The sequence below is a fragment of the Ictidomys tridecemlineatus genome, chromosome 5 (assembly GCF_052094955.1).
Source record: "Ictidomys tridecemlineatus isolate mIctTri1 chromosome 5, mIctTri1.hap1, whole genome shotgun sequence".
In the NCBI taxonomy this organism is placed as follows: Eukaryota; Metazoa; Chordata; class Mammalia; order Rodentia; family Sciuridae; genus Ictidomys; species Ictidomys tridecemlineatus.
This window is the reverse complement of record NC_135481.1, coordinates 83,104,061-83,126,903: the sequence shown is the minus strand read 5'-3', so window position 1 is coordinate 83,126,903 and position 22,843 is coordinate 83,104,061. Positions and strand designations below refer to the sequence as shown.

Sequence of the window (22,843 nt, the reverse complement as noted above, 5' to 3'; positions counted from 1 at the left end):
GTATAAATTTTAAAAATAGCTAAAATAAATTGACCACTAATTGATTTTCATTTTTTTTAATCAAAATAATATTGTTTTAACAACAACCAATAAGTATTTACAACTCATAAGAGAAAATAATCAAAAGATATGATGTCATTTGAAACGTAAGTTCATTCCTTATGTTTATATATAATTCATTCACCTAGCATGCAAGAGGCTCTGGGTTCAATCCTTCACCCAACAAAAAAATCTAAAGAATAAAAATACTTCAATTTAACAAGAAATGTAGTCTTTATTCCCACCTCAAATTTTAGGTCAAAATCTCAAATATTTTCTACTAATTTACCTTAGGATAACACTAAAATAAAGAAACATCAGTTTTTTGATTACTTATTATTAAAATTCAGAACTGTAAGTACAAATTAAACTGTAAAAAACAAGCATGTTCAACACTCAGAAGAATGGTTCATCTGGCTAGACCAGCATCCATTTTATAAGAGAAAAAATATGATTTTTTTAAAAATTTTTTTTAGTTACAGATGGACGCAATATCTTTATTTACTTATTTTTACGTAGTGCTTAGGATCGAACCCAGTGCCTGGGTGACACAGGCACTCTACCACTGAGCTACAGCCCCAGCCCAGAAAAATATGACTTTAATGGCCCATCTACTAATGAATCCTCTTTCATATTTTTGCAGACATTCTGTTATAACCTCTGAATAAAACTGTTTAAACACTCCAAAATGTTTTTACTATTCCAAAAAGTATATTCTATGTTTTAACTTCTAATTTATGCCTTCCCAAAATGAAATTTATGAACAAATAATCTGCATGAACAAAAGTACAACGTCATATGACTTTAACACCAATGAATGGGCAGCTCAAATCATGTTCACTATTGGGGTTGGGGCTGTAGTTCAATGGCAGAGCGCTTGCCTAGTATGTGTGGGGCACTGGGTTCGATCCTCCGCACCACATAAAAATAAACAAATAAAAGCATTTTGTCTGTTTACAATTAGGAAAAAAAAATTTCACTATCATTTCTCTTATTTTGTCAGTTTCTCACTACAAAAATACCTTTAAAGATAAATATTTGTATTCTCCCAAGTTTGACATTTTTAAATGAATCAACCAAGCTATCAGTTAATATTAGTATTCCCAATTCCCATTTGTTCAACAAATATGTATTTGCTTAATCATAATCATTGTTACCACAGTAACCATAATCCTCACCTACCACTTTTAATTTCTCAGAAGAGTGTAAAAACAAAGCTACAGAAATTTCTGAAATGTTTTAAAACTCCTAGAAGTTTCTATCCAAACTGAAGTTAACAAATGGTTGAAAAAAGATTTCACTACAGCAACCCTAGAGAAAGATGAAGGAATGAACTTACGTTTCAAAACAACGATCCACGTTGTCTGACATCAAAAGCAGCATGCATAGCTGTTCAAGGGCTATTAGTTGCATGTCCCTTTCATCTCCTTGTCCCATCTGTAGCCATTCCAGCAATGTATCCGGATCCACATCTGCCATGTTTTTTTAAAAGCTTCTTTGCTTAAATTAAAAAAAAAAAAAAAAAGTGGGGGGTCACTTAAAGTCCAGGACTCATCAGATTAGTTTAATTTTTTTTTCTTTTATATCTAACTAAATCAAATTTTCCTGGTGTTCACTAAGGAATTAAAAACCCTACATAAGTTTAGATACAGTGCTTACTGCAGTTTTCAACTTTCCCTTATTCCTCGGGTTTACATATTCAGATATACTAAACAAAAACCAGTTTTGCACAAAAGTATAAGCTGATTAGGTAGCTGCTTAACTAGAAACCAGAGCTGACCCTGTCAAAGACAGTCAAACATCACTTATGTATGTTCCAAAAGGCAGAGAATACCTCCAAAAGTTTTTTTTTTTTTTTTTTCCCAGCAAACTTCTTTCCCCATTTTCCATCCAAATCTAAGTTTCAGGTAAGGATCAGGTGCAATACTTTTAAAGGAGTTTCTAAGCATTTTGATCCAACGCCCTCTCAAAACTGAGTTTCTCCTTTTAAATTACCTCCAATTTCACAAATTCTGCTAATTTCTCATTTTAATTATTCCTGTTTTAAATCAACCTATGAATAAAAAACTGGTTAGGAATTTTCGACTTGGCAACTGTTCCTGAAAAGTTCAAAAAGAAATGTTAAAAGCAAATGCAAGGAATTAACAGGTTACGAATCAGAATATAGGCCAATCTGCGGCCCTCTTTCTCCATCCCCACAAGATAGGGCAACTGGTTTAAAAAAAAAAAAAATCGAGAAACAACCCCAACAGGCAAGCCATGACAAAAGCTCTTCGTAAGCGCCCTGACCAGACGACAGCTTTGGGTCCCACGTAATCTGGCTGCGGCTGGGGGAACCAGGAACCAAGTGGCGAGTCGCGGTGGACACCCAACGGCGGCGACCACCAGGGTTGACCCAATATCCCTGGCCAGGACCAACCTGACGCCGAGAGGCGTAGGCACTAAACCCCGCTAAGTTAGCTACCTGTGTCTAGGAGGGGAAGTTCTGGAGAAGAAGCAAGCCTGCGTGCTCAGGGCGCCGAGCCCCGCAGGGCAGCGGGTCTCCAGAGAGCGGCGCCCGGAACTCCCGGCGGCTCGACAGGACGTCCCTAGTCCCCGCCGAGTGGCGGACCCTTCTCAAGGGCAAGGGGAGCTCGCCATGGGCTCCGGAGTGGGCCAGGCGGGCCCCACCGCCCGCATGGTCAGGGGAGGGGAACAAAGGGGCCAAGCCGGAGAGTAGGCAGCAGCCTGGCCGACCTCACCCGGCGCCGGGGTCCCGTTCCTCGCCCGCCGCTGGGCGTTCGGGATCCCGGCCCCAGGCCCGACCAGGACCTCCCGACGGCCGGAAGCGCTCCCGCCTACCCTTCCCGCAGACTCTTACCCTAGCTGGTCCTCCCAAACCGCTCCGGTCCAGCTCCAAGCAGGCCGCGGGCAGAGCCAGGCCCGGCCGCGGCCCTCGAGTTCCCAGGAAGCCGCAGGCCGCGCAGGTCGAGCCGGGCAGGCGGCACAGGAAAAGCCGCGTCTCGTCCCTCCCCTTCCTCCGCGGGGACCTGGTGACAGGGAAGGGAGAGGTTTCTCTGAGCGGCAGCAGCCAGAGCAGGTTCCGTCTCCGGCACGCGGCTCCTCAGGCCCTGCAATTCAGAGGGAGGCCCGCGCAGTGCTGCCGGCGGCCGTGGCGGGGGGAGGCCGCGTCCATCGCGATCCGGGAGGGGGAAGGGAGGAGGGTCGAGCGAGTGTCGGGCGGGGAAGCTGCTGAGGGCAGGCGAGCCCGGCGGAGGCGGAGCGAATCTACCCAGCCGGTGGCTACCCCACGAGCGGCCACCTGGGGCGCTGCGGAGGCGCCAAGGGGAGCGCCGGGCGGCCGGACGCTCTCACCCCGCGGCCTCGGGCTTGTCTACTATGGCTCTCCTATGGTCCTCCCTGGCACCCTTCTCGCTTCGCTGTCAATGTGAGCGTGCCCCAGCACCCCGCGCACACTCGTGCACGCACGTTCGCCTTGCTTTGCACTATGTCTAGCACTTCGCGTGCTCCTGCCGTAGGCCCCAGCGTAGTACGGCAGGGATGTGGCTCAACCCGTCCCCGCCACGGCTTCCGCTCAGGCGACCCGCACCCGGCCACGAGCATCCCTGGCCCCGGCCACCCCTCCCCGTGCACGGAAGTGCGTCGCGTGAGGAAAAGCGCCTCCCCTGGATCTTGGGAGGCAAACCGCCCTGCGGTTCTCCGGTTCTCCAATTGAAACCCTTTCTCACAACCCTGATAAATAGGTATTTTATTACCGAGTACGTTATTTTCTTCATTTGACAGATGAGGGGACTGAGGCTCCAAGAAAGCGAGAATTCAGGCCCGATGTCGTCCCCAGTAAGCAGCAGCAATGAGGTGGACTTTCGGCTCCATTTCCTGTGGCTTGTGGTCACAAGGTACTTCCATGGTTATTCCTTTCAAACTTAACTTCACTCTCATTGAAAATAAAATATTCCTACCTCTAGGACTCAATTGGAGAAATTTTAGGATGGAATTAACTGAATATGGATTTTTTTTAATCAAGAAATAAATTCTCTTTATTTGTGAGATAAGTAAAGCTAAGCTAGATTCTTACTATACTCTCACTTTTTAGTCTTTTAAACAAACAACAACAAAAAAGAATATTTCACGCTAATATTTGAGACACAGTCAGAAGAGCTGCAGTGTATGCTTAAAGAAACAGTATTTTGAAAATTAGATTAGCACTTCAGACACCTGTTTATGTCCAACTGTCACAGGTGATAGTCCCCTAGATCTCCTATTGACAAATAAAATAAAGGGAACATGACAGAAGAGTCAACTATCTTGATACAATTACCACACATTAGAACAATTATTTAGAAGCCATGAGTGAGTTGGAGCTGCTGTTGTGGGGGTGGGGAGAATCTTCAAAGCAGGAAGTGGCATGCAGTCCTTCTGGACCTTGAAGAATGGTTTCAATGCGGACACTTGAAAAGGTGCCTTTTGCGTTGGTAGTCTGAGGAAGAGGATCCCTGTCCCCTGTAAAAAGTTTGGGCTCTAGAATGAAGAGCCTAGAATGCAGATGCAGAAATTAGGCTGTGCTAAGCAACAAGTTCTGGACTAGAAAACTGGAAAAATTAGTCTTAAGAGGATTTGTATGGCCAGAGTGTACAGAATGGCTAAAGGGAACTACCTAAACAAAGAGATTAGCTGGAAGGTTGTTGAAATACTCTACAGTGAAGAAAAGGAAGTCCCAGTTATTGAAGAATGGAGAAATCTACAACTAAAAATTATTTTAAAAGACTACATATTAGACTTAAAGATTAACTTTTTTTTTTTCATGGTACCAGGTACTGAACCTAGGAGCTCTGTACCACTAAACTACATCTCCACCCCTTTTTATTTTTTGAGACAAGATCTCACTAAATTGCTGAAGCTGGCATCAAATTTTCTCTCCTCCCTGACTCTCAAGTTCCTGGGATTAGAGGCTTCCATTACCTCATTGTCAAATGATTAACTTTAATTTTTTTTCACTCCTTACCTGTAGAGAGGACCTAGAAGCTAGGAAAATGATGATCTACTAACAGAAAAATTAGGAAGACTAACCTATCCCTTAACTAAGTTTTTTAAATGCTATTTTCCTCTATTCCCACCCATTTCCTGCCCCAAAGATTAATAACTATGGTGCATTTTCATAAGCCTTATCAAAAGAATACTGTGACTTTTGATGTGCTTTGTTTTTTAGAATGAATTTTTTTAATATTTATTTTTCAGTTCTCGGCAAACACAACATCTTTGTTTGTATGTGGTGCTGAGGATCGAACCCGGGCCGCATGCATGCCAGGCTAGCACGCTACTGCTTGAGCCACATCCCCAGCCCTTGATGTGCTTTTTAAAGAATTATATATATATATATATATATAATTTTTTGTGTGTGTGCTATTGGTTGAAGCCAGTGCCTTGCTCATGTGCTGTATCACTGAGCTACACCCCCAGCCCATGTTACTATTTTAAATTCAACATGAAAAAAATTCAAAATAAGACCCCAGGACAAGAATATTAAAGAAAAGTCCTAAAGAAAACAAAAGATACAGATGAAATTAACTGACCATACTTGAATACTTTTCCCTCCCAAAAAAACACTAAGTGTTTACATGCTAATATTTCACCTTGACGACAAAGATCTAAGAATCATGAATATTTAGAATTACTCTGTGCCAGGCACAGTGTAAGGCCCAGTAAGTCACAGACCTCATCAGACTGTAAAAAGTCTACAGGAAGATAGATGTAAACATAATCCTGTCTCCCTTCTCATAGTACTTATTACATATTATCAGGTACACTGGAAACATCATGAGGTAGGTAATGGTACCTTGAAAGACTTCAAAAATAACATGGCTAGTGAAGTGGCACATGACTATTATCCCAGCAACTCAGGAGGCTGAGGCAGGAGGATTGCAAGTTAAAAACCAGCCTGGGCAGTTTACCAAGAACTTGTCTCAAAAAAAAATTTTTAAAGGGATGGGAATTTAGCTCACCCCTGGGTTCAATCCTTTGTACCACAAAAAAATGAAAGAAGATGTATGAACTAGAACTCAAATGTTGAGTCAGAGCTGGCCAGATACTAGGATGACCATGTGGAGAGACCTAGAGGTGTGTTGAAGACTCCTTCTGAGGGGCTGGGGATGTGGCTCAAGCGGTAGCGCGCTCACCTGGCGTGCGTGCGGCCCGGGTTCGATCCTCAGCACCACATACCAACAAAGATGTTGTGTCCGCCGAGAACTAAGAAAAAATAAATAAATATTAAAAAAAATTCTCTCTCTCTATCCCCCTCTCTCTCTCACTCTCTCTTTAAAAAAAAAAAAAAAAAAAGACTCCTTCTGGGGGAAGGAAAGCAACAAGCTGCTTTTTGGCTTTAACGCCACCCTTATGAAAGATCTTTAGTATGTACAGTCACTATGATCTATCACAAGACCAAAAAGGAAGATTTAAACTCACTGGGCTGGAGTTGTGATTCAGTGGTAGAACATTTGCCTGGCATGTGTGAGGCTCTGGATTCAATCCCCAACACCACATATAAATAAATAAAATAAAAGATCCATTTACAACTAAAAAATATTTTTTTTAAATTTAAACTCACATTTGATTAACTGTCATGTACTATGAATTCATTTTTTAAGTAAATTCTATAATTATCTTCTGTATGACATAATTATGTGGCATTATGTTTTATATGTATTAAAAACATTAATTGGCCAGGTATGGTGGCACACATCTGTAATCCCAGTGGCTGGGAGGCTGAGGTAGGAGGATCGAAAGTTCAAAGCCAGCCTTAGCAAAAATGAGGTACTAAACAACTCAGTGAGACCCTGGCTCAGTGGTCAAGTGCTCCTGAGTTCAATCCCTGGTACCCAAAAATAAATAAATAAAATAAAGACAGTACTCTATACTGGAATTACTATTTTTCAGCAAGAAGGAAGGTAGCACAGATACCAATCCCTGTATCGACTATTATCTTTATTTTACATTTAAAAAAAAAAAAGTATGCCTGTTGTACCTTCCTGCATACAGAAAAAAAAAATCAATGCAGTACTTTTTTGTGCTGTGCCCAATTTGTTACCCAGCCTCTCCTATAATCTTTCCAGTGTTGGGAAATTATTGCTTCATAAGGCAGTGCATTTTACTTTGATCTATGAGCTCCAGTTATTACACAGTATGATAGTGACATAAGAATCAGCAGACCAATGTTTGAAACCCACTTCTCCATTTTAGAAGCTGGGTAAACTTGGAGAAGTTAATAACTCCTTCAAGCCTCAGATTCCTCATATAAGAAATGGGATAACAACAACTACCTAATATGATGAGAATAATAACTAAAGGAAATTATTATGTGGAAAACTTAGGCCAATCATTCTTGATCTTTGTTTCATATTAAATTCAAGCAAGCTTTTTTTAAATTTTTGTTTTATTTATCTATCTATTTATTTTGTAACTCTGGATTGAACCTGGGGTGCTTAATCATTAAGCCACACCACCAGCCCTTTTTACTTTTGTTTTTTTTACTTTGAGACAGAATCTCACTAAGTTGCTTAAGGCCTCACTGAGTTGCTGAGTCCAGCTTTGAACTTGTGATCCTCCTCCGTCAGCCTCCCCAGTTGCTGGGATTATAGGTATGTGCCACCGTGTCTGGTATGGCAAGCTTTTTTAAAATAGACTTTATTTTTTAGAGCAATTTCAAGTTCACATAAATTGAACAGAAAGTATGGGGATTTTCCATATGCATCCTGCCTTCTCACATGCATAGCCTTTGTTACAACCAACAATGAACCTACATTGATATATCACTCTCACTCAGAGTCCAGGGTATACATTAGGATTCACACTTGCTGTTGTACACTCTATAGAGTAGGATAAAAGTCATTACATGTATCCACCTTTATAGTACATGCAATAGTCTCATTCTCCTATTTTTCTCTCTCCGTAGTCCACTTAGTCAAAAATTAGTCAAACACTAATTTTCTTTCTCTCTCTCTTTAATTTTGCCTTTTTCACAGTGTCATACAGTTGGAATCATACAATATAGATCCTTTTCAGATTGGCTCTTTCATCTAGCAGTATACATGTCTTTTTATGGCTTGGTAGTTTATTTCTGTTGTTGTTGATATGCCTTTATTTATTTATTTATTCATATTTATATGTGGCGCTAAGAATCAAAACCAGTGCCTCACACATGCTAGGAAAGTGCTCTCCACTGAGCTACGACCCCAGCCCAGTTTATTTCTTTTTTAGTGTTAAATATTCCATAAGTTTAGTGTTAAATATTCCATTGTTTGAACATACCAATTTATTTATCTATTTATTTACTGAAGGACATCTTGGTTGCTTGCAAGTTTTTGTTTTTCTTTTTGTTTTGTTTAGTTTTGGTCCTGGGAGTTGAACCCAGGGCTTTGTGAGTGCTAAGCAAAGGTTCTACCACAGAGTCCTCTCCTTTTTTGTTTGTTTTGCGGTTTTTAAATGGTTGATTGGTTGGTTGGTTGGTTGATTGGTTTTTGTTTTGGTACTGGGGATTGAACCCAGGAACATTCTTCTACTGGGCTGCTTTTCCAGCCCCTTTAAAAATATTTGTTTTTAATTTTGAGACAGGATCTCACTAAGTTGTCCAGACAACTTGTGATCCTTCTGCCTCAGTCTCCCAAATTGCTGGGAATAAAGGCAAGCAACACCACACCTGGCCTAAGTTTTAACAATTATGAATAAAGCAGCTATAAACATCTGCGTGCTGATGTTCACATCTGTATGCTGGTGTTTACATCTGTGTGCTGGTGTTTATGTACATGTACTCTTTTGGAAAAATGCCAAGGAGGGTGTTTGCTTGATCAAGTAAAGTATATTTAGTTTTGTAAGATACTGCCAAATTGTCTTCCAAAGTGGTTCTCCCATTTTGCATTCCCACCAGCATTCCTTTTGCTCCACATCCTTGCCAGCATTTGGTATTGTCAGTGTTTTGGATTTTCACCATTCTAGTAGAGATTTAGTGATATCTCATTGTTTTAATTTGCAGTTCATTGGTAACATATGATGTTAAGCATTTTTCATATACTTATTTGCCATCTGTGTATCTTCGGTGAGATGTCTGTTCAGGTCCTTTGTCATTGTTTAAACAAGATGTTTTTGGTTCTGGGAATTGAACCCAGGGGCACTTTACCACTAAGCCACATCTCCAGTCCTTTTTGTTTTTTCTTTTGATATAAAGTCTTGCTAAATTGCCAAGACTAACCTCAAATTTGTGATACTCCTGATTTAGCCTTTCTGGTGGCTAGAATTATAGGTTTGCACCATCATGATGCCCAGCTGTTTATGGTTAGTTAAAAATATGTTTTGTAGGGGAAAAAAAAACAAGGGGGAGAAATGAATTACAGTAGATTGGGTAGAGAGAGAAGATGGGAGGGGAGGTGAGGGGAGGGGGGATAGTAGAAGATGGGAAAGGCAGCAGAATACAACAGACACTAGTATGGCAATATGTAAAACAGTGGATGTGTAACCAATGTGATGCTACAATCTGTATACGGGGTAAAAATGGGAGTTCATAACCCACTTGAATCAAAGTGTGAAATATGATATGTCAAGAACTATGTAATGTTTTGAACAACCAACAATAAAAATTAAATATATATATATATATATATATATATATATATATATATATATATATGTTTTGTATCTAATTGCAAAAAAAAAAAAAATGAGTTCACTTGAGGATTTTTCATCCTTGGTTTGAACATTGAAATCCATAGACAATTTTTAAAGATACTAAAGATTCTAGCGAGGCATGGTGTCACACACTATGGGCAGAGGATAATGGGGATCAAACCCACAGGTATTCTGCCACTGAGCCATATTCATAAATCTTTTCTTAATTGTTTCAAATTTTGAGACAGGATCTCAGTAAGTTGCTGAGGCTGGTCTTGAATTTGTAATCCTCCTGCCTCAGTCTCCCAAGTAGCTGGGATTATAGGTAAATGCCACTATGCCCAGCAATATTTAAGATTTTTTGGCAGGTGGGTACCAGGGATTGAACTCAGGGGCACTTGACCACTGAATCACATCCCCAGCCCTATTTTGTATTTTATTTAAAAGAGACAGGGTCTCACTGAGTTGCATAGTGCCTCACTTTTGCCGAGGCTGGGTTTGAACTCACAATCCTCTTGCTTCAGCCTCCTGAGACACTGGGATCACAGGCATGCACCACTGTGCCCAGCAATATTTAAGATTTTTAAACCCCAAAATAATTTAAATACTTGTGTTCCTGTATTCACTTTTTTATGAAATAAAGAGGTAGTAACATTATTCTGGGGGAAAACCAAAGGAAAGATTTATTTTTGAAATTAATTGAAAACATGTGGAACTCAGCCAGGTACCATGATACAGACCAGTAAGCCCAGTGACTTGGGTGGCTGACACTGGAGGATCACGAATTAGAGGTCAGCCTTAGCAATTTAGCAAAATCTCCCCTCTCCCCTCTCCCCTCTCTCTCTCTCCTCTCTCTCTCTCTCTCTCTCTCTCTCTCTCCTCTCTCTCTCTCTCCTCTCTCTCTCTCCTCTCTCTATTTTTTTTTTAAAGAGAGAGTGAGAGAATTTTAATATTTATTTATTTAGTTAGTTATCGGCGGATACAACATCTTTGTTTTGTATGTGGTGCTGAGAATCGAACCAGGGCCGCACGCATGCCAGGCGAGCACGCTACCGCTTGAGCCACGTCCCCAGACCCTCTCTCTCTCTCTCTCTTTAAAAAGGTCATACACTAGTAAACAACAGAGACAAGCTTTGAACCCAGAAAGCCTGACTGCAGAATCTCCTAGCTATGACCCTCTGCTGTCTCTATGAGTTAAGTGATTTTTTTTGACAAGAAATGAAACACTGTGCCGAGCATGGTGGTGCTCACCTATAATCCCCACAATTTGGTAGGCCAAGGCAGAAAGATCATAAATTCATGACCTGACTTAGCAATTTAGTAAGGCTATAAGCAATTTAGTGAGACCCTGTCTCAAAATAAAAAGTAAAAAAGGCTGGGGATGTAACTCAGTGGTAAAGCACCCCTGGGTTTAATCCCCAGTACCAAAAAAAGAAAGGAAAGAATATACTATGAGGAATTGAGCTGATAGAAATTATGAGTGCAAATACACCAGGATGCTTATCGCAAGATTTTTGTACTCATTAAATATTAAAAGCAATCTATATATCCAGTCAATGGCAGAGTGAATAAATGAAATATGGGACATTTGTTAACCTGTTTAGTTGTTTTTTAAAAAAAAACTGACTTAGAAAAATGACAGTTTTTTAAACTAGAATAGAAAGTTGCAGAATCATAAACACCTTAACATCCCACTTTAAAACTGTACTGACTGGTCATGATGGCACACACTTGTAATCTCAGTGGATCAGGAGGCTGAGGCAGGATGATCAAAAGTTCAAAGCCAGCCTCAACAAATTAGGCCCTAAGCAACTTAATGAGACAGTGAGACCCTTTCTCAAAATAAAAATTAAAAAGAGGTGGGAAGGGTGGGGGTTGTGGCTCAGTTGTCGGGCGCTTGCCTAGCATGTGTGAGGCACTGGGTTTGATTCTCAGCACCACATATAAATAAATGAATAAAATAAAGGTTCATCAATATCTAAAAAAGATATATTTTTAAAAGGTGAGGGTGAGGATGTAGCTCAGTAGTTAAGTGCCCCTGGGTTCAATACTTGGTACAAAAAAAAAAAAAGAGAGAAGTCTTTTTTGTTTTGTTTTGTTTTAATTAGTTACACATGACAGTACAATGATCTTGACATATCATACATTTGAATCAGATGGGGTATAATTTCTCATTTTTCTGAGTGTGCAGGTTGCAGGAGAGAGAAGTCTTTGTGTGTGTGTGTGTGTGTGTGTGTGTATGTGTGTGTTTGTGTGTATGAATGAACAGGCTACAATCATATTGTTATGCAATTGAAGGTAATTGGAAATTAAACCTTAAACCTTTTTCTTGGACTGTTTTGTATTGCCAGAATCCAAAATTCATCTGTCCATCGTCATCTAAGATCATCTGTCATTCTAGGAGTCATTTTTATCACTTGAATCAGGTAACTTGAGAAGCCTGAGCATCAGGTTTTGAGCTGAGCCAGAAAAAGTAGCTGCTTTACTTAAGTCATAAGGATTACACTTCTACTCTCAGAGATTGGTGTGTCTGTGATAGCAGAGAGGTGAGCAGTTATCCAGGAAAGCTGCTTAGGAGAAAAATCCATCTAGGTCATTTAGAACCCAAATTATCTTTTACTTCCCTAGAGGTCATTTGCCATAAATGATCTGAATCCTTTTCTATAAGACCTAAGTAGGTAAATCAGAATTTAATATAAACTTGGAGCCTAGGGAATAATGTTTGATTTACTAGGTAAATGCCAGTGGCTGATAACATCTGCAGACTATGGACATGTATTATTAATGTGGGAATGTGGGCATGCTGATATATTCTAGAGTTAAAGCAGTGTATTTCTTGACCAAGGAAATCAACCAAAAAACTTTCAAGGAATGGCTGTCTATACTAGTTTTTCTTTCAAAATCATCATGACTATGTATGATTTTCAGAATTTAATCAACTTTTTTTTATCTTTATATTCAGTTTCCTGATATATGGCATATACATATAATAGCTATATTGAGATACAATTTAAATACCATGAAGTCTATCCCAAGTATACAGTTCAGTGGATATTAGTATATTACACCTCAGTCACCACCAATTCCAGAACATTTGCATCACCCTAATAAAGAAAACCTATACTCAGTCAGGCACGGTGGCACATGCCTGTAATCCCAGTGACTCCAAAGGCTGAGGCCTGAGGATCCCAAGTTTGAGACCAGCCTCAGCAACTTAGTGAGATGCTGCCCCAAAGTAAAAAATAAAAATGGCTGGTGGGGCTGGGGTTATAGCTCAGTGATAGAGTTCTGCCTAGAACATGTGAGACACTGGGTTCAATCCTGAACATCACATAAAAATACATAAATAAAGGTATTTTTTAAAAATGGCTGGGAATGTAACTCAGGGGTTAAGTAATCTCAGTGACTCAGAAGGCTGAGGAAGGATGATTACAAGTCCAAAGCCAGCCTCAACAAATTAGGCCCTAAGCATCTTAGTGAGACAGTGAGACCCTGTCTCACAATAAAAATTAAAAAGGGGTGGGGAGGATTGGGGTTATGGCTCAGTGGTAGGGAGCTTGCCTAGCATGTGTGAGGCACTGGGTTCAATTCTCAGCACCGCATATAAATTAATGAATAAAATAAAGGTTCATCAACTACAAAAAACAGAAACAAAAACAAACATACTTACCACACTTGTTATTATCTGACTTTTTTTGTTTTGTTCTTTTGGTGGTGCTGGGGATGGAATCCAGGGCCACATGGTAGGTAGGACTGAACTATGGCCCCAGACACTTTTCTTTCCTTCTTTTTTTTTTTTTTTTCCCTGAAGCAAGATCTCACTATACTGGCCAGGCTGTCCTTGAACTCTTTTTATTATTATTATTATTATTTCTTACATATATAATAATAGAGGAGTGCATTACGTTCATAATTTTTTTGCATTACAATTCTTAATACACCTTTATACCACAATTTATCAAATCTCTATTTGTATATAAGGTATGTTGACACCAAATTCACATCTTCATACATGAATTTTGTATAATGATGACCATCTCCTTCTACTATTCTTGCTATTCTCATTCTCCCTCCTTTTCCCTCCCACCCCTATTCCTAATCTAGAGATAATTTTCCACCCATGCTCTCCCTCCCTACCCCACTTTGAGTCACGCCCCCCCTTATATCAGAGAAAACATTCGGCATTTGTTTTTTTGGGATTGGCCAACTTCACTTAGCATAATCTGCTCTAATGCCATCCATTTCCCTGCAAATGCCATGATCTTATTATTTTTTAGTGCTGAGTAATATTCCATTATGTATAAATGCCACATTTTTTTATCTATTCATCCACTGAAGGACATCTAGATTGGCTCCATAATTTAGCTATTGTGAATTGTGCTGCTATGAACATTGAAGTGGCTGTGTCCCTGTAGTATGCTGTTTTTAGGTCCTTTTGATATAGTCTGAGAAGAGGAATAGCTGGGTCAAATGGTGCTTCCATTCCCAGCTTTCCAAGGAATCTTCATGTCCTTGAACTGTTGAACTCCTGATCTCAATTGATTTTCCTACCTCAGGCTTCCAGGTAGCTGAGACTATGGACAGAGGCCCTCCATGCCTGACATTCTGACTTTTTATTACATCCATCTAATTAATGGATGTAAGGAAGTATCTCTTTGTGATTTTGTTTGTAGAGCTGGGGATTGAATCCAGGGCCTTCTGCAAGCTAGGCTAGTGCTTTACCACAGAATTATATCCCCAGCCAAACCTTTTAACATTTTTGAATGTTTTTTAAAAATTTGAAACAAGGTCTTTGTAAATTGCCCAGGCTGGCCTCAAACTTGTGAATATCCTGCCTAGCCTCCAGAGTAGCTGGGATTATAGGCTCAACCACACCCAGCTTCCAGTTGGATCATTTTAAATCCATTCTATAAATATCTTCCTTGGATTTTAGTGTTTGGTCCATTTACATTTAATATAATTACTAATAATGTAAGATTTACATCAGTAACCTTGCTATTTGTTTTCTGTGTGTCTTATGTTTATTTTTTGTCTTCTATTTCCCCATTACTGCTTTCTTTTGTTTTTCGTATGTTCTGTTATATTTTCTTAATTACTTTGTTGTTTCTTTTATTTTCTATTTTTAATTATTTTCTTAGTGGTTGTCTTAGGGACTACAATTAACCTCTTAGTTTGAAAACAAACTCCCAGACCCAGTGGTACATGGGATGATGAGACAGAAGGAATACAAGTTGGAGACCAGCCTGAGCAACTTAGTGAGACCCTGTCAAATCTAGTTCAGGGCTGGGTATGTAGTTCAATGGTACAGCATATGCTCAGCATTTGCAAGGCCTTGGGTTCAATTGTCATAACCACAAAACAAAACAACAAACCCTCCTTCAGATTAAGACCAGCTTAATTTTTGTAGTATACATGCTTCTTTCCCCCCTGATAAACCATTTCTTTTCCCTTCCTTTGTGCTATTACTGATATACACTTATCTTTATACATTGTATACCCATCAAAACAAGTTTTATAAATATTGCTTTATGTTCCTTAAATTAGATAGGAGAATAAAAATTACAAATAAAAATACATTTATACTGGCTTTTATATTTGCCTATGTATTTACTTTTAATGGTACGCTGTGCTTCTTGAATTTATTTTAAGCTGTTGTTAAAATTTTTTAGACTATTGAGCTTACATCTGCTATTGACTTCAGATATTTCTCTGTTTCAATAGTTTTTGTATTGTAATTATCTAAAGTAATGTTGCTTAGTGGAACTAATGGATTTTGATCAAAAGTTCTAGAGTCTACTAATGACTTTCAGTCCATTGACTGATTTTATAGTCTGGATTAAGCCATGTAGTCACTATCTAGACTTCAATTTCCTTGACTCAAAAATGGAGAGAATAACATTTGACACTGTAGAACTGCTGATTTCAAATGATTCATGTTCCCAAGTATATGTTCTATCACAGATTAGAGAAGTTCTTTCATAATTTAGTCTACCAGAAAAAAAAGGTCAAAAGCTTTATATAATATTATCAATTAGTGCTCCAACAATGAAAGAAATTATTTAGGAAAAAATAAAATAGAAAACCTACTTCTGATGACCTAATGCTATTTGCAATATGCTGAAATAAAAAATCCTTCATCTTGCAAATTGCTTTCTGGGGACATTCTATGAAAACAAATATAACTGAAAGAATCCTCTTAACAATCTACCTGTTAACAAATACCCATTTATTTAAAAAAGTATAATCATAGCCTAGCATAAGGATCAGATATACCTGATTCTCTAGATTAGATTTTTAAAAAATTTTTTGTAGTTGTAGATGGACAGAATTCCTTTATTTTATTTGTTTATATTTATGTGGTGCTGAAGATTGAACCTAGTGCCTCACACATGCAAGGCAAACACTCTACCACTGAGCCCCAGTCACAGCCTCTAGATTAGATTTAATGTGTTGTCTTATTTTCCTGTTTCACTGAGTCTGAGGTTGACTTTTCCTTTTTTTTTTTGTACCAGGGATTGAACTCAGGGGCACTTGACTACTGAGCCACATCCCCAGTCCTATTTTTTTAAATATATCTTTATTTTATTTATTTATTTTTATGTGGTGCTCAGGATCGAACCCAGGGCCTCACATATATACTAGTCAAGTGCTCTACCATAGAGCCACAACCCAATCCCCCATCCCTATTTTTTGTATTTTGTTTACAGAGAGGGTCTCACTGAGTTGCTTAGTGTCTCACTATTGCTGAGGCTGGCTTTGAACTCGCAATCCTCCTGCCTCAGCCTAGCGAGCTGCTGGGATTACAGGCGTGCACCACCGCACCCAGCCTATCATTTTTTCCTAATATTTATTTTTTAATTGTAGTTGGACACAATGCCTTTATTTATTTTTATGTGGTGCTGAGGATTGAACGTAAGGCCTCAAACATACTAGGCGAGAGCTCTACTGCTGAGCCACAATCCCAGCCCCCTATCATTTTTTTTTTAAGCAGAAAATAGTCATATTCACCTTGGAAATGATTTTAGCTAGTCAAATATTAACTTTTTAGGGATATCACTTAATTCCTACAAACCAATGACCTATAAAATATTCTGGCTTTTTTTTTTTTTCCTTTTCTTTTGCAGTACTAAAGAGTGAACCTAGGGCCTCACATATACTAGGCAAAGGCTCCAAAACTGAGCTACATCCCTAGATCTTGTTTTGGCCATTTTTGTTGACCTCATTAATAAAAGAGGAAAAAAAAAAGATTCCTTTATACCTAAAGCCAAAGGTGAAATTCTTCATCATAGACATTTGAAGATTGAGTTTTAGCAGGGACATCAGTTACACCTAGAAAAACAAGGTAGTAGTTATTTGTGAGTTTTGGCTTTTGCTCCTGTCCAACTTGGAAACATCTTTCATATTCAGGTTTTGTTGGTTAAAGAAAGAGTAAGTCAAAGTAGATGACCTGGTTAGTTATGTACTGGTATGATTGAAAACTTACTAGGCATTAATAATAAAGAATTCACTTTGTCCTGCCAGTTTAGGAGGAAAAAGAGGCTAGACTGACTGTATTGTGATCTGCGAAACCACTGTGCAATCTTCCATGCCAAAATTGGTGGTATAGCACCTTAGAAGAGCACTTGTACAGTGTGGGTGAAGCCCTGAGTTTGATCTCTCATAAAACAACAACAACAACAAATAAATAAATAAATAAATAAATAAAGGAAAAATAATTTTCCATCTGATCCTACTTTAATGGGTATCTAGCTTTTGCTTTATGCTCTTCCAGGTATTTAAAACTATCCTTTATACCAAATTATATTGTTATATTATGTGCATATGTGAATGTGTAACCACAAATACCACTATTATATATAATTATGCACCAATTTTTAAAAACTAAATTTTTTAAAAAATTAAAATGTTCCTTGTAACCAAGTAAAAATGAAACATATTTGGTCTTCTTTCACACTCAAAAGAAGGTTTAGGGCTGGGCATGGTGGTGCATGCCTATAATCCCAGTGGTTTGGGAGACTGAGACAGAAGGATTGAGGGTTCAAAGCCAGCCTCAGCAATGGCAAGGCATTTAGCAACTCAGTGAGACCCTGTCTCTAAATAAAATATAAAATAGGGATAGTGATGTGGCTTATTGGTTAAGTGCCCCTGAGTTCAATCCCCAGTACCAAAAAAAAAAAAAAAGGGAGGGGGGCTGGGGAGTACCATAAATAAATAAATAAATAAATAAATAAAGGTCCATTGAAACTAAAAAAAAAAAAAAAATTAAAAGGGGTTGCAATCCTCTGAGAAGGAAATTAAGAAAACTACCCCATTTACAATAACCTCAAAAAAAAAAAAAAAAGATACTTGGGAATCAACGAACAAGGTGATTCAAATCAAAGAAGACCTTAGAAGATGGAAAGATCTATCTTGCTCTTGGATAGGCAGAATTAATATTATTAAATGACCATACTACCAAAAGCACTATACAGATATAATGCAATTCCAATCAAAATATCCCAATGGCATTCCTCATAGAAACAGAAAAAGCAATCATGAAATTCATCTGTAAAAATAAGAGACCCAGAATAGCTAAAGCAATTCTTAGCAGGAAGAATGAAGCAGGTGGCATCGCTATACCAGAACTTAGACTATTCTACAGAGCAATAGTAACAAAAACAGCATGGTATTGGCATTAAAACAGACTGGTAGACCAATGTTACGGAATAGAGGACACAGAGACTAACCCACAAAATTAAAATTATATTAGACAAAGGTGCCAAAAACATGCATTGGAGAAAAGATAGAATCTTCAACAAATGGTGCTGAGAAAACTGGAAATCCATATACAACAAAATGAAATTAAACCCCTATTTCTCACCATGCACAAAACGCAACTCAAAGTGAATCAAGGACCCTAGGAATAAACCAGAGACTCTGCGTCTAATAGAAGAAAAGTAGGTCCTAATCTTCATCATGTGGGATTAGGCCTCAACTTCCTTAATAAGTCTCCTATATAGTGTAAGAATTAACACTAAGAATCAATAAATTGGATGGAATCAAACTAAAAAGTTTCTTCTCAGCAAAAAGAAACAACCCGTGAGGTGAACAGAGAGCCTACATCCTGGGAGCAAATTTTTAACCCTCATACATCAGATAGAGCACTAATCTCTAGGGTATATAAAGAACTCAAAAAGTTAAGCACCATAAAAACAAATAACCCAATCAACAAATTGGCCAATGGCCTGAACAGATACTTCTCAGAAGAGGATATACAATCAATTAACAAATATATAAAAAAATGTTCATCCATCTCTAGCAACTGGAGAAATGCAAATCAAAACTATTCTAAGTTGCCAGAGCAATTAGACAGACAAAAGAAATTAAAGGCATTAAGATAGGAAAAGAAGAACTTAAATTATCACTATTTGCGGATAATATGATTTTATACCTAGAAGACCCAAAAGGGTCTACAAAGAAACTACTAGAGCTAATAAATGAATTCAGCAAAATGGCAGGATATAAAATCAACACGCATAAATCAAAGGCATTCCTGTATATCAGCGACAAATCTTCTGAAATGGAAATGAGGAAAACCACCCCATTTACAATATCCTCAAAATAAAATACTTGGGAATCAACCTAACGAAAGAGGTGAAAGATTTATACAATGAAAACTACAGAACCCTAAAGAGAGAAATAGAAGAAGATCTTAGAAGATGGAAAAATATACCCTGTTCATGGATAGGCAGAACTAACATCATCAAAATGACGATATTACCAAAAGTTCTCTATAGGTTCAATGCAATGCCAATCAAAATCACAACGGCATTTCTTTTAGAAATAGATAAAGCAATCATGAAATTCATATGGAAAAATAAAAGACCCAGACTAGCAAAAGCAATTCTAAGCAGGAAGTGTAAATCAGGAGGTGTAGCGATACCAGATTTCAAACTGTACTACAGAGCAATAGTAACAAAAACAGCATGGTACTGGTACCAAAACAGGTGGGTGGACCAATGGTATAGAATAGAGGACACAGAGACCAATCCACAAAATTACAACTATCTTATATTCGATAAAGGGGCTAAAAGCATGCAATGGAGGAAGGATAGCATCTACAACAAATGGCGCTGGGAAAACTGGAAATCCATATGCAACAAAATGAAACTGAATCCCCTTCTCTCGACATGCACAAAAGTTAACTCAAAATGGATCAAGGAGCTTGATATCAAATCAGAGACTATGCGTCTGATAGAAGAAAAGGTTGGCTCCGATCTACATATTGTGGGGTCGGGCTCCAAATTCCTTAATAGGACACCCATAGCACAAGAGTTAATAACTAGAATCAACAAATGGGACTTACTTAAACTAAAAAGTTTTTTTCTCAGCAAGAGAAACAATAAGAGAGGTAAACAGGGAGCCTACATCCTGGGAACAAATTTTTACTCCTCACACTTCAGATAAAGCCCTAATATCCAGAGTATACAAAGAACTCAAAAAATTAAACAATAAGAAAATAAATAACCCAATCAACAAATGGGCCAAAGACCTGAACAGACACTTCTCAGAGGAGGACATACAACCAATCAACAAGTACATGAAAAAATGCTCACCATCTCTAGCAATCAGAGAAATGCAAATCAAAACCACCCTAAGATACCATCTCACTCCAGTAAGATTGGCAGCCATTATGAAGTCAAACAACAACAAGTGCTGGCGAGGATGTGGGGAAAAGGGTACCCTTGTACATTCCTGGTGGGACTGCCAATTGGTGCGGCCAATATGGAAAGCAGTATGGAGATTCCTGGGAAAGCTGGGAATGGAACCACCATTTGACCTAGCTATTGCCCTTCTCGGACTATTCCCTGAAGACATTAAAAGAGCATACTACAGGGATACTGCCACATCGATGTTCATAGCAGCACAATTCACAATAGCTAGACTGTGGAACCAACCCCAATGCCCCTCAATAGATGAATGGATAAAAAAATGTGGCATTTATACACAATGGAGTACTACGCAGCACTAAAAAATGACAAATCATAGAATTTGCAGGGAAATGGATGGCATTAGAGCAGATTATGCTAAGTGAAGCTAGCCAATCCCTAAAAAACAAATGCCAAATGTCTTCTTTGATATAATGAGAGCAACCAAGAACAGAGCAGGGAGGAAGAGCAGGAGGAAAAGATTAAATAGAGTCATGAGGTGGGAGGGAAAGGGAGAGAAAAGGGAAATTGCATGGAAATGGAAGGAGATCCTCATTGTTATACAAAATTACATATAAGAGGTTGTGAGGGGAATGGGAAAAAAAATAAGGAGAGAAATGAATTACAGTAGATGGGGTAGAGAGAGAAGATGTGAGGGAAGGGGAGGGGGGATAGTAGAGGATAGGAAAGGTAGCAGAATACAACAGTTACTATTATGGCATTATGTAAAAATGTGGATGTGTAACCGATGTGATTCTGCAATCTTTGTAATGTTTTGAATAACCAATAAAAAAAAAATAAATAAATAAATAAATAAATAAATTAAAATCAACTTAAAAAAAAAAAACTATTCTAAGTTATCACCTCACTCCAGTCAGAATGGCAGCTCTTATGAAAACAAACAACAGTAAGTGTTGTCGAGGATGTGGGGAAAAAGGTACACTCATACATTGCTGGTGAAACTGCAAATTGGTGTAGCCAATAAAGAAAGCAGCATGGAGATTCCTTGGAAATCTGGGAATGGATCTACCATTTGACCCAGCTATCCCTCTTCTCGGTTTATACCCAAAAGACTTAAAAACAGCATGCTACAGGGACACAGCCACATCAATGTTTATAGCAGCACAATTCACAATAGCTAAACTGTGGAGCCAACATAGATGCCCTTCAGTGGATGAATGGATAAAAAAAAAATGTGGCATATATACACAATGGGATTTTACTCAGCAATAAAAGAGAATAAAATCATGGCATTTGCAGGTAAATGGATGGCGTTGGAGAAGATAATGCTAAGTGAAGTTAGCCAGTCCAAACAAACAAATGTTGAATGTTTTCTCTGATATAAGGAGGCTGACTCAGTAGGGAGTAGGGAGGGGAAGCATGGAAGGAATAGATGAATTCTAGATAGGGCAGAGGGGTTGGAGGGAAAGGGAGGGGACAGGGGATTAGCAAGGATGGTAGAATGTGATAGACATCATTATCCAAAGTACATGTATGAAGACACGAATTGGTGTCAACATACTTTATATACAACCAGAGATATAAAAAACTGTGCTGTATATATGAAATAAGAATTGTAATGTATACCACTGTCATTTTTTAAAAATCAATTAAAAAATTTAAAGAATTTTTTAAAAATTAAAAAAGGGGTTGCTGGGGATGTGGCTCAGTGGTTAAGTGCTTCTGGGTTCAACCTCTGATACCAAAAAAAAAAAAAAAAGATAATATCTATTCCTGAAGCAAATGATAATTGAAATCCTTATTCTTAAGCTGGGGCTGTAGCTCAGTGACAGAGCACTTGCCTAGCATGTGTGAGGCACTGGGTTCCATCCTTAATACCACATAAAAATTAATAAAATAAAGACATACTTTCCACCTAAAACTACAAAAATTAAAATTTAAAAAAAAAAAGAAAGAAATCCTATTCTTCTGTCATTCGAGGTTTTTCTCTTTCTTTCCCCTGAATCTGGATATAGCTGCAGGATTTGTTTAAAAGAGGAAACTCTCAGTCTCAAGAAACAAAACAGAACCTTCTTTTCATTCAAAAGACATTCTTTTGAATGTCTTCAAATTCATTCTATACAGTAGCATTGATGAAATTACAACAGAATTTTTAGTAAATTGCTTTTTCCCATTGGACCTATTTTCCTCACTGAAAAAAATGTATCTGTTTCAGTCAGAGACTTACATGTTAAAATGGAGTAATAGAAACATATTGAAAGTATTGATTAAGCCCAGGCACAGTGGCTCATGCCTGTAAACCTAGCACCTATGGAAGTTAAGGCAGGAGCATCACAAGTTCAAGGCCAGCCTGGGCAATCTGGCAAGACCCTCAGCAATTTAACCAGACCCTGACTGAAAAAATAAACCAGGCTAGGTATGTAGCTCAGAGGTAGAGGGCCACTGGGTTCAACCCCAGTATAGAAAAATGAAAAGTTTATTTGAAGTTATAATGCATAAATTAA

At 38.4% G+C, this 22,843-nt stretch overlaps 2 protein-coding genes across 11 annotated transcripts in view; one reads left to right on the top strand and one right to left on the bottom strand.

Moving 5' to 3' along the window:
- Hectd1 (HECT domain E3 ubiquitin protein ligase 1) overlaps positions 1 to 3,039 on the bottom strand; it is a 91,827-nt gene extending 88,788 nt beyond the window's left edge. For all 10 annotated transcript variants that reach the window (XM_013357442.3, XM_013357443.3, XM_040275211.2 and 7 more), the window contains exons 1-2: positions 2,900 to 3,039; positions 1,379 to 1,539 (exon numbers count right to left, since the gene is read on the bottom strand). In XM_013357442.3, the coding sequence (XP_013212896.1) occupies positions 1,379 to 1,518 (140 nt within the window). In that variant the 5' untranslated portion in view covers positions 1,519 to 1,539; positions 2,900 to 3,039. The remainder of the gene's footprint in view (positions 1 to 1,378; positions 1,540 to 2,899) is intronic.
- The window catches only part of LOC106144782 (uncharacterized), a 33,033-nt gene continuing 12,488 nt past the window's right edge, over positions 2,299 to 22,843 (top strand). Inside the window, exons 1-3 of the mRNA XM_040275358.2 lie at positions 2,299 to 2,337; positions 2,514 to 3,466; positions 3,823 to 3,935. Of these exons, the coding sequence (XP_040131292.2) occupies positions 2,299 to 2,337; positions 2,514 to 3,466; positions 3,823 to 3,826 (996 nt within the window). The 3' untranslated portion in view covers positions 3,827 to 3,935. The remainder of the gene's footprint in view (positions 2,338 to 2,513; positions 3,467 to 3,822; positions 3,936 to 22,843) is intronic.